The following is a 12,588-nucleotide window of genomic DNA, read 5'->3' on the forward strand; positions in this document are numbered from 1 at the left end:
TAGATAACAATGATGTAAACATCTGATTATCATGGACTCACATACAGAACTGATGTCCTCTCTCAGTGACTTACAGGTTGCTGTCATCTTGCCGTTCTCCTGTTTCAACTCATCGAGCTGACCCTGGGAGAACTGGAGACTGTTCTTCATGTCCTGGACCTCTCTAGTCAGGTCGTCCATTCTTTTATTAGTCGACTCCACCAGTATTGTTCTTCAGGTCCTGGACCTCTCTAGTCAGGTCGTCCATTCTTTTATTAGTCGACTCCACCAGTATTGTTCTTCAGGTCCTGGACCTCTCTGGTCAGGTCGTCCATTCTTTTATTAGTCGACTCCACCAGTTTTGTTCTTCAGATCCTGTACCTCTCTGGTCAGGTCGTCCAGTCTTTTATTAGTCGACTCCACCAGTATTGTTCTTCAGGTCCTGGACCTCTCTGGTCAGGTCGTCCATTCTTTTATTAGTTGACTCCACCAGTATTGTTCTTCAGGTCCTGGACCTCTCTGGTCAGGTCGTCCATTCTTTTATTAGTCGACTCCACCAGTTTTGTTCTTCAGATCCTGTACCTCTCTGGTCAGGTCGTCCAGTCTTTTATTAGTTGACTCCACCAGTATTGTTCTTCAGGTCCTGGACCTCTCTGGTCAGGTCGTCCATTCTTTTATTAGTCGACTCCACCAGTATTGTTCTTCAGATCCTGTACCTCTCTGGTCAGGTCGTCCAGTCTTTTATTAGTTGACTCCACCAGTATTGTTCTTCAGATCCTGGACCTCTCTGGTCAGGTCGTCCAGTCTTTTATTAGTCGACTCCACCAGTATTGTTCTTCAGGTCCTGGACCTCTCTAGTCAGGTCGTCCATTCTTTTATTAGTTGACTCCACCAGTTTTGTTCTTCAGATCCTGGACCTCTCTGGTCAGGTCGTCCATTCTTTTATTAGTCGACTCCACCAGTATTGTTCTTCAGGTCCTGTACCTCTCTGGTCAGGTCGTCTATTCTTTTATTAGTTGACTCCACCAGTATTGTTCTTCAGGTCCTGGACCTCTCTGGTCAGGTCGTCCATTCTTTTATTAGTCGACTCCACCAGTTTTGTTCTTCAGATCCTGTACCTCTCTGGTCAGGTCGTCCAGTCTTTTATTAGTTGACTCCACCAGTATTGTTCTTCAGGTCCTGGACCTCTCTGGTCAGGTCGTCCATTCTTTTATTAGTTGACTCCACCAGTATTGTTCTTCAGGTCCTGGACCTCTCTGGTCAGGTCGTCCATTCTTTTATTAGTCGACTCCACCAGTTTTGTTCTTCAGATCCTGTACCTCTCTGGTCAGGTCGTCCAGTCTTTTATTAGTTGACTCCACCAGTATTGTTCTTCAGGTCCTGGACCTCTCTGGTCAGGTCGTCCATTCTTTTATTAGTCGACTCCACCAGTATTGTTCTTCATGTCCTGGACCTCTCTGGTCAGGTCGTCCATTCTTTTATTAGTCGACTCCACCAGTTTTGTTCTTCAGATCCTGGACCTCTCTGGTCAGGTCGTCCATTCTTTTATTAGTCGACTCCACCAGTATTGTTCTTCAGATCCTGGACCTCTCTGGTCAGGTCGTCCATTCTTTTATTAGTTGACTCCACCAGTATTGTTCTTCAGGTCCTGGACCTCTCTGGTCAGGTCGTCCATTCTTTTATTAGTGGTCCTCTGTAGCTCAGTTGGTAGAGCATGGCGCTTGCATCGCCAGGGTTGTGGGTTCAATTCCCTGGACCACCCATATGTAAAATGCATGACTGTAAGTCACTTTGGATAAAAGTGTCTGCCAAATGACATATATTATTAGTAAAATCCACCAGTATTGTTCTTCAGATCCTGGACCTCTCTGGTCAGGTCGTCCATTCTTGTATTAGTTGACTCCACCAGTTTTTGGACAAAACACTTGAAGATATTTTCTCGTTGTAACAACTGCTTGTAGGTATTTTTTTGTTCGATTTAAAAGATCCTTCACGTGTGATAGACACCACTGGCACTGTCCTCAACGGTACTCTCACCGGCTTTGGTCTTTGTCATGGCAACAGGTTACTCCTCGTCGTTCCAGACAGGGCAGGTCACGGGGAAGATTGAAAACAACAAACAGCAGGGATCTAGACAGCCACAAACCCGGGTCAATCAGCGGTCCCAGCCACAAACCCGGGTCAATCAGCGGTCCCAGCCACAAACCCGGGTCAATCAGCGGTCCCAGCCACAAACCCGGGTCTATCAGCGGTCCCAGCCACAAACCCGGGTCAATCAGCGGTCCCAGCCACAAACCCGGGTCAATCAGCGGTCCCAGCCACAAACCCGGGTCAATCAGCGGTCCCAGCCACAAACCCGGGTCAATCAGCGGTCCCAGCCACAAACCCGGGTCAATCAGCGGTCGCGGACTGCGTTCGAGAACACCCCGCTAACTTGATATGCAGCTAGGCTAGCTGTGACAAATAGCTCCTCAGACCCATCCTTGGTCGGCAGGATCACTGGAAAGAGACAAGCAGTCCCAGCAACTATTCCCTATATAGTGCACTACTTTAGATGGGGGCCCTATGGCACCCTATTCCCTATACTTTAGACCGGGGATGTCCTTAGCCCCTGGCGGCGGGGATGTCCTTAGCCCCTGGCGGCGGGGATGTCCTTAGCCCCTGGCAGCGGGGATGTCCTTAGCCCCTGGCTGCGGGGATGTCTTTAGCCCCTGGCGGCGAGGATGTCCTTAGCCCCTGGCGGCGGTGATGTCCTTATCCCCCGGCGGCGGGGACGTCTTTAGCCCCCGGCGGCGGGGACGTCCTTAGCCCCCGGCGGCGGGGACGTCCTTAGCCCCCGGCGGCGGGGACGTCCTTAGCCCCCGGCGGCGGGGACGTCCTTAGCCCCCGGCGGCGGGGACGTCCTTAGCCCCCGGCGGCGGGGACGTCCTTAGCCCCCGGCGGCGGGGACGTCCTTAGCCCCCGGGAACGGGGACGTCCTTAGCCCCCGGCGGCGGGGACGTCCTTAGCCCCTGGCGGCGGGGACGTCCTTAGCCCCTGGCGGCGGGGACGTCCTTAGCCCCTGGCGGCGGGGACGTCCTTAGCCCCTGGCGGCGGGGACGTCCTTAGCCCACCTCCAAAGATTCAGAACAATATGTTTTCTTGTTTGTCTTTTTTGTTGGATATTTCTTTGACCTTAAAATGCAAACAACTAAAGATCAGAGTCGAAGAGGCATCACTACCTGCCGTTGACACCCCTTATCCCATATACAGGGCCTATTGGGCCCTGGTCTAAAGTTCTCCTTTTTACTGAAAGTTCATTTCAATCTAGGAAATATCCAGTTTTGTTAGATACTAATCTACAACATGCACTGTCATTCCATCTTCTGTGTAACCGAATAACAGTCCATAGTTTAGTGTATACCAGTGTATGTCTACGGTGCTTTGGTCAACAGTAGTGCACTATGTCGGGAATAGGGTGCCACTTGGAAGGCGCCATGTGTTCTACTCTGTCTTAATACTGTTAAGGATACTGACTTGTATTATTAATGTGAACCACAAGCGTCTCTGACAGAGTCCTTCTCCCTGAATCACACCATTATACTGATCATTCTCCTGAACTAGAGAACTACCTTCACAATGCCATCATGTCTGTTTTGATTTGGTCTGTCTGTTAGGCCTACTGTATGTTAGTTAGCCTGCTTCCATCCTCCTTAATCTTGTTTTTTATATATACGTTTTGTATTTTAACATTTCCGTTAGATTTCTCCTCTCCCCGTCCTCTCTCTCCGCTCTGTGCTGGCAGTGCACATAATGCCCCAAGCCTTTGACTCTCATCACTTTTCCCCCGATCAATTAAGTTCTTTGGTTTTGTTCCCCGGTCTGCTGTTCTGCTTTGCCTTGTCCCATTGGCTGGTCTGGTCGTCCGTCCAGGTGGGGAGGGCTACATTCATTGGCTTGTACCCGCTGGAGAGAGAGAGAGGGAGGGAGCCACCCCGCTCTACCTGCTGGTCACTTAGAGTGGTGCATGCTGGGAGCTCCCTGCTGCTGGCGTTTCTGTTCCTGCTGTTTCACCTGCTGGATGATCTCACGGATCTTCCTCTGAGCAGACTGGAAGAAACATATATTAGCATTTAATAATGTCAACGTGTTTTGACTTGAATATGACACTGGTCCTGTGTGGCACAGTTGGTAGAGCATGGCATCCATAGGGAAATGTATGTACAGACACCTGTAAATTACATTGGAAAAAAGTGTCTGCTAAATGGCATATTATGATATATTATATATGACTAGAGCAGATAATACATGATATCACCTGACTGGCGAAGAAATGCCCGCTGATCTTTACGAAGACCTCATCGTTCTCGTCTGGCGTTTGGTCTCGCGGCACGATGACCTCCGCACTGGTCAGGTTCTGCAGCTCATTGACCTAGAGAGGACACAAAGGTCAAAGATCATGACCCCTGACTGGAAAGACACTGACCGCATTTCAAATAGCACCAGGCACGGTGCTGTGACACCCCCGGCTCTGTGACACCCCCGGCTCTGTGACACCCCCGGCTCTGTGACACCCCCGGCTCTGTGACACCCCCGGCTCTGTGACACCCACTGCTCTGTGACACCCCCGGCTCTGTGACACCCACTGCTCTGTGACACCCCCGGCTCTGTGACACCCCCGGCTCTGTGACACCCCCGGCTCTGTGACACCCTCTGCATGTACAGGCGTTATTGTGTTGTTGTTACTCACGGTTTTGCCCCCCTTGCCGATGACGCGTCCGGCTGCCTTCGAGGGAACTTTGATATGTGTCTCTAACTTCACTTCGTCCCTCGCTGTGAAGAAGTTCTCCTCTTTCAGCCTCCCAAATATCCTGCCCTGGGCCTGGACGACACAACGCAGGAGAAGGTACTGTGTATATGAAGTAAGCTAGTACTGCCCTGGGCCTGGACGACACAACGCAGGAGAAGGTACTGTGTATATGAAGTAAGCTAGTACTGCCCTGGTACTATGTATATGAAGTAAGCTAGTACTGCCCTGGGCCTGAAGGACAACACAGGAGAAGGTACTGTGTATATGAAGTAAGCTAGTACTGCCCTGGGCCTGGACGACACAACGCAGGAGAAGACATATGGCAGTGGAAACGTAGGCTACAGGCTGGTACAGGTGAATGTTGCTAGCTGAAGATGTTGACATTCACGTGTGTTTACCTTAAACTGAGCTGCTGGAGGTCCGGTGATGATGACCGTCCTCTGAGTGACGCCAGGGTTCTCTGCTGGGGCGATCTTGGGGACAGGGAGAGGTTAAAGAGTCACCACCTCAATAATGCCTCAAAGAAACTCTGAGTCACTGAGTGTTACGGCCAAAGTCGACCACATTGCAATATTTACAGCCAGACCTGAGCCAAAGCTGTTGAGAGAACATGCCTTCCTCTTTAGGATGCCTGGTCCGTTACGGTTAGAGAGGATCTTTAGGATGCCTGGTCCGTTACGGTTAGAGAGGATCTTTAGGATGCCTGGTCCGTTACGGTTAGAGAGGATCTTTAGGATGCCTGGTCCGTTACGGTTAGAGAGGATCTTTAGGATGCCTGGTCCGTTACGGTTAGAGAGGATCTTTAGGATGCCTGGTCCGTTACGGTTAGAGAGGATCTTTAGGATGCCTGGTCCGTTACGGTTAGAGAAGATCTTTAGGATGCCTGGTCCGTTACGGTTAGAGAGGATCTTTAGGATGCCTGGTCCGTTACGGTTAGAGAGGATCTTTAGGATGCCTGGTCCGTTACGGTTAGAGAGGATCTTTAGGATGCCTGGTCCGTTACGGTTAGAGAGGATCTTTAGGATGCCTCCTGGTCCGTTACGGTTAGAGAGGATCTTTAGGATGCCTCCTGGTCCGTTACGGTTAGAGAGGATCTTTAGGATGCCTGGTCCATAACGGTTAGAGAGGATCTTTAGGATGCCTGGTCCGTTACGGTTAGAGAGGATCTTTAGGATGCCTGGTCCGTTACGGTTAGAGAGGATCTTTAGGATGCCTGGTCCGTTACGGTTAGAGAGGATCTTTAGGATGCCTGGTCCGTTACGGTTAGAGAGGATCTTTAGGATGCCTCCTGGTCCGTTACGGTTAGAGAGGATCTTTAGGATGCCTGGTCCGTTACGGTTAGAGAGGATCTTTAGGATGCCTGGTCCGTTACGGTTAGAGAGGATCTTTAGGATGCCTCCTGGTCCGTTACGGTTAGAGAGGATCTTTAGGATGCCTCCTGGTCCGTTACGGTTAGAGAGGATCTTTAGGATGCCTGGTCCGTTACGGTTAGAGAGGATCTTTAGGATGCCTGGTCCGTTACGGTTAGAGAGGATCTTTAGGATGCCTGGTCCGTTACGGTTAGAGAGGATCTTTAGGATGCCTGGTCCGTTACGGTTAGAGAGGATCTTTAGGATGCCTGGTCCGTTACGGTTAGAGAGGATCTTTAGGATGCCTGGTCTGTTACGGTTAGAGAGGATCTTTAGGATGCCTGGTCCGTTACGGTTAGAGAGGATCTTTAGGATGCCTCCTGGTCCGTTACGGTTAGAGAGGATCTTTAGGATGCCTGGTCCGTTACGGTTAGAGAGGATCTTTAGGATGCCTGGTCCGTTACGGTTAGAGAGGATCTTTAGGATGCCTGGTCCGTTACGGTTAGAGAGGATCTTTAGGATGCCTGGTCCGTTACGGTTAGAGAGGATCTTTAGGATGCCTCCTGGTCCGTTACGGTTAGAGAGGATCTTTAGGATGCCTCCTGGTCCGTTACGGTTAGAGAGGATCTTTAGGATGCCTGGTCCGTTACGGTTAGAGAGGATCTTTAGGATGCCTGGTCCGTTACGGTTAGAGAGGATCTTTAGGATGCCTGGTCCGTTACGGTTAGAGAGGATCTTTAGGACGCCTGGTCTGTTAGTCAGCTGTCAACAGAGACCGTTTGTAGAGATACAGGAGTCTAAGATCCTCAGCAGGAGTCCAGAAAGCCCCAGTGACTCAACCAACCCTGACCACAGAACAGTGACTCAACCAACCCTGACCACAGAACAGTGACTCAACCAACCCTGACCACAGAACAGTGACTCAACCAACCCTGACCACAGAACAGTGACTCAACCAACCCTGACCACAGAACAGTGCTCAACCAACCCTGACCACAGAACAGTGACTCAACCAACCCTGACCACAGAATAGTGACTCAACCAACCCCGACCACAGAACAGTGACTCAACCAACCCTGACCACAGAATAGTGACTCAACCAACCCCGACCACAGAACAGTGACTCAACCAGCCCTGACCACAGAACAGTGACTCAACCAGCCCTGACCACAGAACAGTGACTCAACCAACCCTGACCACAGAACAGTGACTCAACCAACCCTGACCACAGAACAGTGACTCAACCAACCCCGACCACAGAACAGTGACTCAACCAGCCCTGACCACAGAACAGTGACTCAACCAACCCTGACCACAGAACAGTGACTCAACCAACCCTGACCACAGAACAGTGACTCAACCAACCCTGACCACAGAACAGTGACTCAACCAACCCCGACCACAGAACAGTGACTCAACCAACCCCGACCACAGAACAGTGACTCAACCAACCCCGACCACAGAACAGTGACTCAACCAACCCTGACCACAGAATAGTGACTCAACCAACCCTGACCACAGAATAGTGACTCAACCAACCCTGACCACAGAATAGTGACTCAACCAACCCTGACCACAGAATAGTGACTCAACCAACCCTGACCACAGAACAGTGACTCAACCAACCCTGACCACAGAACAGTGACTCAACCAACCCTGACCACAGAACAGTGACTCAACCAACCCTGACCACAGAACAGTGACTCAACCAACCCTGACCACAGAACAGTGACTCAACCAACCCTGACCACAGAACAGTGACTCAACCAACCCTGACCACAGAACAGTGACTCAACCAACCCCGACCACAGAATAGTGACTCAACCAACCCCGACCACAGAATAGTGACTCAACCAACCCCGACCACAGAATAGTGACTCAACCAACCCTGACCACAGAACAGTGACTCAACCAACCCCGACCACAGAACAGTGACTCAACCAACCCTGACCACAGAACAGTGACTCAACCAACCCTGACCACAGAATAGTGACTCAACCAACCCCGACCACAGAACAGTGACTCAACCAACCCTGACCACAGAACAGTGACTCAACCAACCCTGACCACAGAATAGTGACTCAACCAACCCTGACCACAGAACAGTGACTCAACCAACCCTGACCACAGAACAGTGACTCAACCAACCCTGACCACAGAACAGTGACTCAACCAACCCCGACCACAGAATAGTGACTCAACCAGCCCTGACCACAGAACAGTGACTCAACCCTGACCACAGAATAGTGACTCAACCAGCACCGACCACAGAACAGTGACTCAACCCTGACCACAGAATAGTGACTCAACCAGCACCGACCACAGAACAGTGACTCAACCCTGACCACAGAATAGTGACTCAACCAGCACCGACCACAGAATAGTGACTCAACCAGCCCTGACCACAGAACAGTGACTCAACCAACCCTGACCACAGAACAGTGACTCAACCAACCCTGACCACAGAACAGTGACTCAACCAACCCTGACCACAGAACAGTAAGATTCAAGAGTTGGATGATCCTGAGATGCTTTCACGGCCCTTGGCTTTCCTTAGGCGCAGTAACAACATGTTATAATGTAAATAGTTTATGATTTGCTGAAAGGAATAAGAAGTACTGTAAGAAAAATATTTTCAGCCTGGTGTTGAAAAAGGAGATGTCCTCCTACCTTGATGGAGGCCCCAGCGAAGCGTGCTAGCTGTTTGATGTGCTGCCCCTTCTTCCCGATCAGGGCCCCTACAGCCTGGGTTGGGATGAAGAGATACACCACCTCCTGCTCTGGAGACTGCTGAGAGAGACAACACACAGAATGTGTCTACCATTTTCACATTAATAGTTCAACTCTGATCTTGCTTCTATAATTATACAACATTTAAAACCAAGGTTATTAGAGTAAACTGAAATGAACTAAAATAAAAACCATAAATTATGTTTAGTTTTTGTCTTCTAAACTTGGTCAAAAATCTAAATGGGGTTAAGCTTTTTTTCCTAATGGGGTATTCAAGTTTCCATGTCACATTCACAAGCCTTTCTTGCAAACTCAAAACCCAACAATGCGATAATAAATAACAATGTTTTACTAGAAACACACGAGAAATAAGAAGAAATATGAAGAACACAGGAAGTAAACATCGAGTTCCAATACCATCCTAAATACAGGATCAGTGTAACAGCTGTCGTTGGAAGAAGGTGAAGAACAAAACGCAGCGTGGTAAGTGTTCGTCATGTTTAATAGAAACTGAACACTAAAAAGCAAAAACAACAAAGTGACAACCGAAACAGCTCCGTCAGGTGCAACACACACTAAACAGAAAACAATCACCTACAACACACAATGGAAAACAGGCTACCTAAGTATGGCTCCCAATCAGAGACAACGATAGACAGCTGCCTCTGATTGGGAACCACACCAGGCCAAACACAAAGAAAACCAACAACATAGAAAAATGAACATAGACTGCCCACCCTAGTCACACCATGGCCTAACCAAAATAGAGAATAAAAAGCCTCTCTATAGCCAGGCCGTGACAGTACCCCCCACCCAAAGGTGTGGACTACGGCCGCAAAACCTGACTCTAAAGGGGAGGGCCTTCCTTACGGCGGCGGCTCAGGTGCGGGACGTGGACCCCGCTCCACCTCAGTCTTGGCGCCTCTGGACTGAGGGGCGCCTCTGGACTGAGGGGAGACTCTGGCAGCGCCGGACAGGCGGGAGACTCTGGCAGCGCCGGACAGGCGGGAGACTCTGGCAGCGCCGGACAGGCGGGAGACTCCGGCAGCGCCGGACAGGCGGGAGACTCCGGCAGCGCCGGACAGGCGGGAGAACCTGGAGGGAGGAGACGGAGAGACAGCCTGGTGCGTGGGGCTGCCACAGGACCCACCAGGCTGGGGAGACCTACAGGAGGCCTGGAGCATGGAGGAGGCACCGGATGGACCGGGCTGTGGGGGAGCACTGGAGCTCTGGTGCGCAGCCTTGGCACCACTCCTCCAAGCTGGATGACCACTTTAGCCCGGACCCTCCAGAGTGCAGGCAGAGTTTGAACCGGGCTGTGGGGGAGCACTGGAGATCTGGTGCATACTACTCGCACCTCTCCCTTAGGCTCAATGCCCACATTCTCCCGGCGCGAGCGGAGCGCAGGCGTAGGACGTACTGCACCCTCCCAGCGCCCCGGAGACGCAGGATACCCTAGACCGAAACGGCGTACCGGAGACCAGACACGCTGAGCCGGCGCAGGATACCCTGGACCGAAACGGCGTACCGGAGACCAGACACGCTGAGCCAGCGCAGGATACCCTGGACCGAAACGGCGTACCGGAGACCAGACACGCTGAGCCGGCGCAGGATACCCTGGGCCGAAACGGCGTACCGGAGACCAGACACGCTGAGCCAGCGCAGGATACCCTGGACCGAAACGGCGTACCGGAGACCAGACACGCTGAGCCAGCGCAGGATACCCTGGGCCGAAACGGCGTACCGGAGACCAGACACGCTGAGCCGGCGCAGGATACCCTGGGCCGAAACGGCGTACCGGAGACCAGACACGCTGAGCCAGCGCAGGATACCCTGGACCGAAACGGCGTACCGGAGACCAGACACGCTGAGCCAGCGCAGGATACCCTGGACCGAAACGGCGTACCGGAGACCAGACACGCTGAGCCGGCGCAGGATACCCTGGGCCGAAACGGCGTACCGGAGACCAGACACGCTGAGCCAGCGCAGGATACCCTGGACCGAAACGGCGTACCGGAGACCAGACACGCTGAGCCAGCGCAGGATACCCTGGGCCGAAACGGCGTACCGGAGACCAGACACGCTGAGCCGGCGCAGGATACCCTGGACCGAAACGGCGTACCGGAGACCAGACACGCTGAGCAGGCACAACACGCCCTGGCTGGATGCCCACTCTTGCATGGCACTTGCGGGGGTTGGCCTATAGCGCTCCGGGCTATGAGCGCGTACTGGCGTCACCGTGCGCTTGACAGCATAACACGGTGCCTGACCAGTACTGCGCTTCTTCCGGTAAGCACGGGGAGTTGGCTCAGGTCTATCGCCTGACTCCACCAATCTCCCCGTGTGGCCCCCCAACATTTTGGCCTCTCGTGCCTGTCGCGCTGCCGGGCTAACTCCTCATATCACCGCCGCTCAGCTTTAGCTGCCTCCAGTTCTTCCTTGGGGCGGCGATATTCTCCAGCCTGTGCCCTTACCGTTCAAAATCTCCTCCCATGTCCATGAGTCCAGATAACGCTGCTGCTCGATACCACGCTGCTTGGTCCTTGGTTGGTGGGTGATTCTGTAACAGCTGTCGTTGGAAGAAGGTGAAGACCAAAACGCAGCGTGGTAAGTGTTCGTCATGTTTAATAGAAACTGAACACTAAAAAGCAAAAACAACAAAGTGACAACCGAAACAGCTCCGTCAGGTGCAACACACACTAAACAGAAATGAATCACCCACAACACACAATGGGAAAAAAGGCTACCTAAGTATGGCTCCCAATCAGAGACAACGATAGACAGCTGCCTCTGATTTGGAACCACACCAGGCCAAACACAAAGAAAACCAACAACATAGAAAAATGAACATAGACTGCCCACCCTAGTCACAATCAGTTAATACCATACTATATACAGGGTCAGTTAATACCATACTATATACAGGGTCAGTTAATACCATACTATATACAGGGTCAGGTTAATACCATACTATATACAGGGTCAGTTAATACCATACTATATACAGGGTCAGTTAATACCATACTATATACAGGGTCAGTTAATACCATACTATATACAGGGTCAGTTTAATACCATACTATATACAGGGTCAGGTTAATACCATACTATATACAGGGTCAGTTAATACCATACTATATACAGGGTCAGTTAATACCATACTATATACAGGGTCAGTTAATACCATACTATATACAGGGTCAGTTAATACCATACTATATACAGGGCCAGGTTAATACCATACTATATACAGGGTCAGTTAATACCATACTATATACAGGGTCAGTTAATACCATACTATATACAGGGTCAGTTAATACCATACTATATACAGGGTCAGTTAATACCATACTATATACAGGGTCAGTTTAATACCATACTATATACAGGGTCAGTTAACACCACACTATATACACAGGGTCAGTTAATACCATACTATATACAGGGTCAGTTTAATACCATACTATATACAGGGTCAGTTAACACCACACTATATACAGGGTCAGTTAATACCATACTATATACAGGGTCAGTTTAACACCACACTATATACAGGGTCAGTTAATACCATACTATATACGTGGTCCCGTGTGGCTCAGTTGGTAGAGCATGGCGCTTGCAACGCCAGGGTTTTGGGTTCAATTCCCACGGGGGGACCAGGGTTCTATTCCCACGGGGGGTCCAGGATGAATATGTATGAACTTTCCAATTTGTAAGTCGCTCTGGATAAGAGCGTCTGCT

General features: G+C 50.9%; 1 protein-coding gene across 4 annotated transcripts in view; it reads right to left on the reverse strand.

Annotated features, from left to right (window-relative positions):
* The window catches only part of igf2bp2a (insulin-like growth factor 2 mRNA binding protein 2a), a 79,105-nt gene that overhangs the window by 7,300 nt on the left and 59,217 nt on the right, over window positions 1-12,588 (reverse strand). Inside the window, exons 12-16 of one of the 4 annotated variants that reach the window (XM_055877521.1) lie at window positions 8,788-8,907; window positions 5,167-5,241; window positions 4,709-4,840; window positions 4,277-4,390; window positions 3,963-4,068 (exon numbers count right to left, since the gene is read on the reverse strand). In XM_055877521.1, the coding sequence (XP_055733496.1) occupies window positions 3,970-4,068; window positions 4,277-4,390; window positions 4,709-4,840; window positions 5,167-5,241; window positions 8,788-8,907 (540 nt within the window). In that variant the 3' untranslated portion in view covers window positions 3,963-3,969. Of the gene's footprint in view, window positions 1-3,005; window positions 4,069-4,276; window positions 4,391-4,708; window positions 4,841-5,166; window positions 5,242-8,787; window positions 8,908-12,588 lie in introns of those variants that run through there. The other 3 variants (XM_055877522.1, XM_055877523.1, XM_055877524.1) reach the window with 3 other exon arrangements.

Source organism: Salvelinus fontinalis, chromosome 23 (genome assembly GCF_029448725.1).
Source record: "Salvelinus fontinalis isolate EN_2023a chromosome 23, ASM2944872v1, whole genome shotgun sequence".
Classification (NCBI taxonomy): Eukaryota; Metazoa; Chordata; class Actinopteri; order Salmoniformes; family Salmonidae; genus Salvelinus; species Salvelinus fontinalis.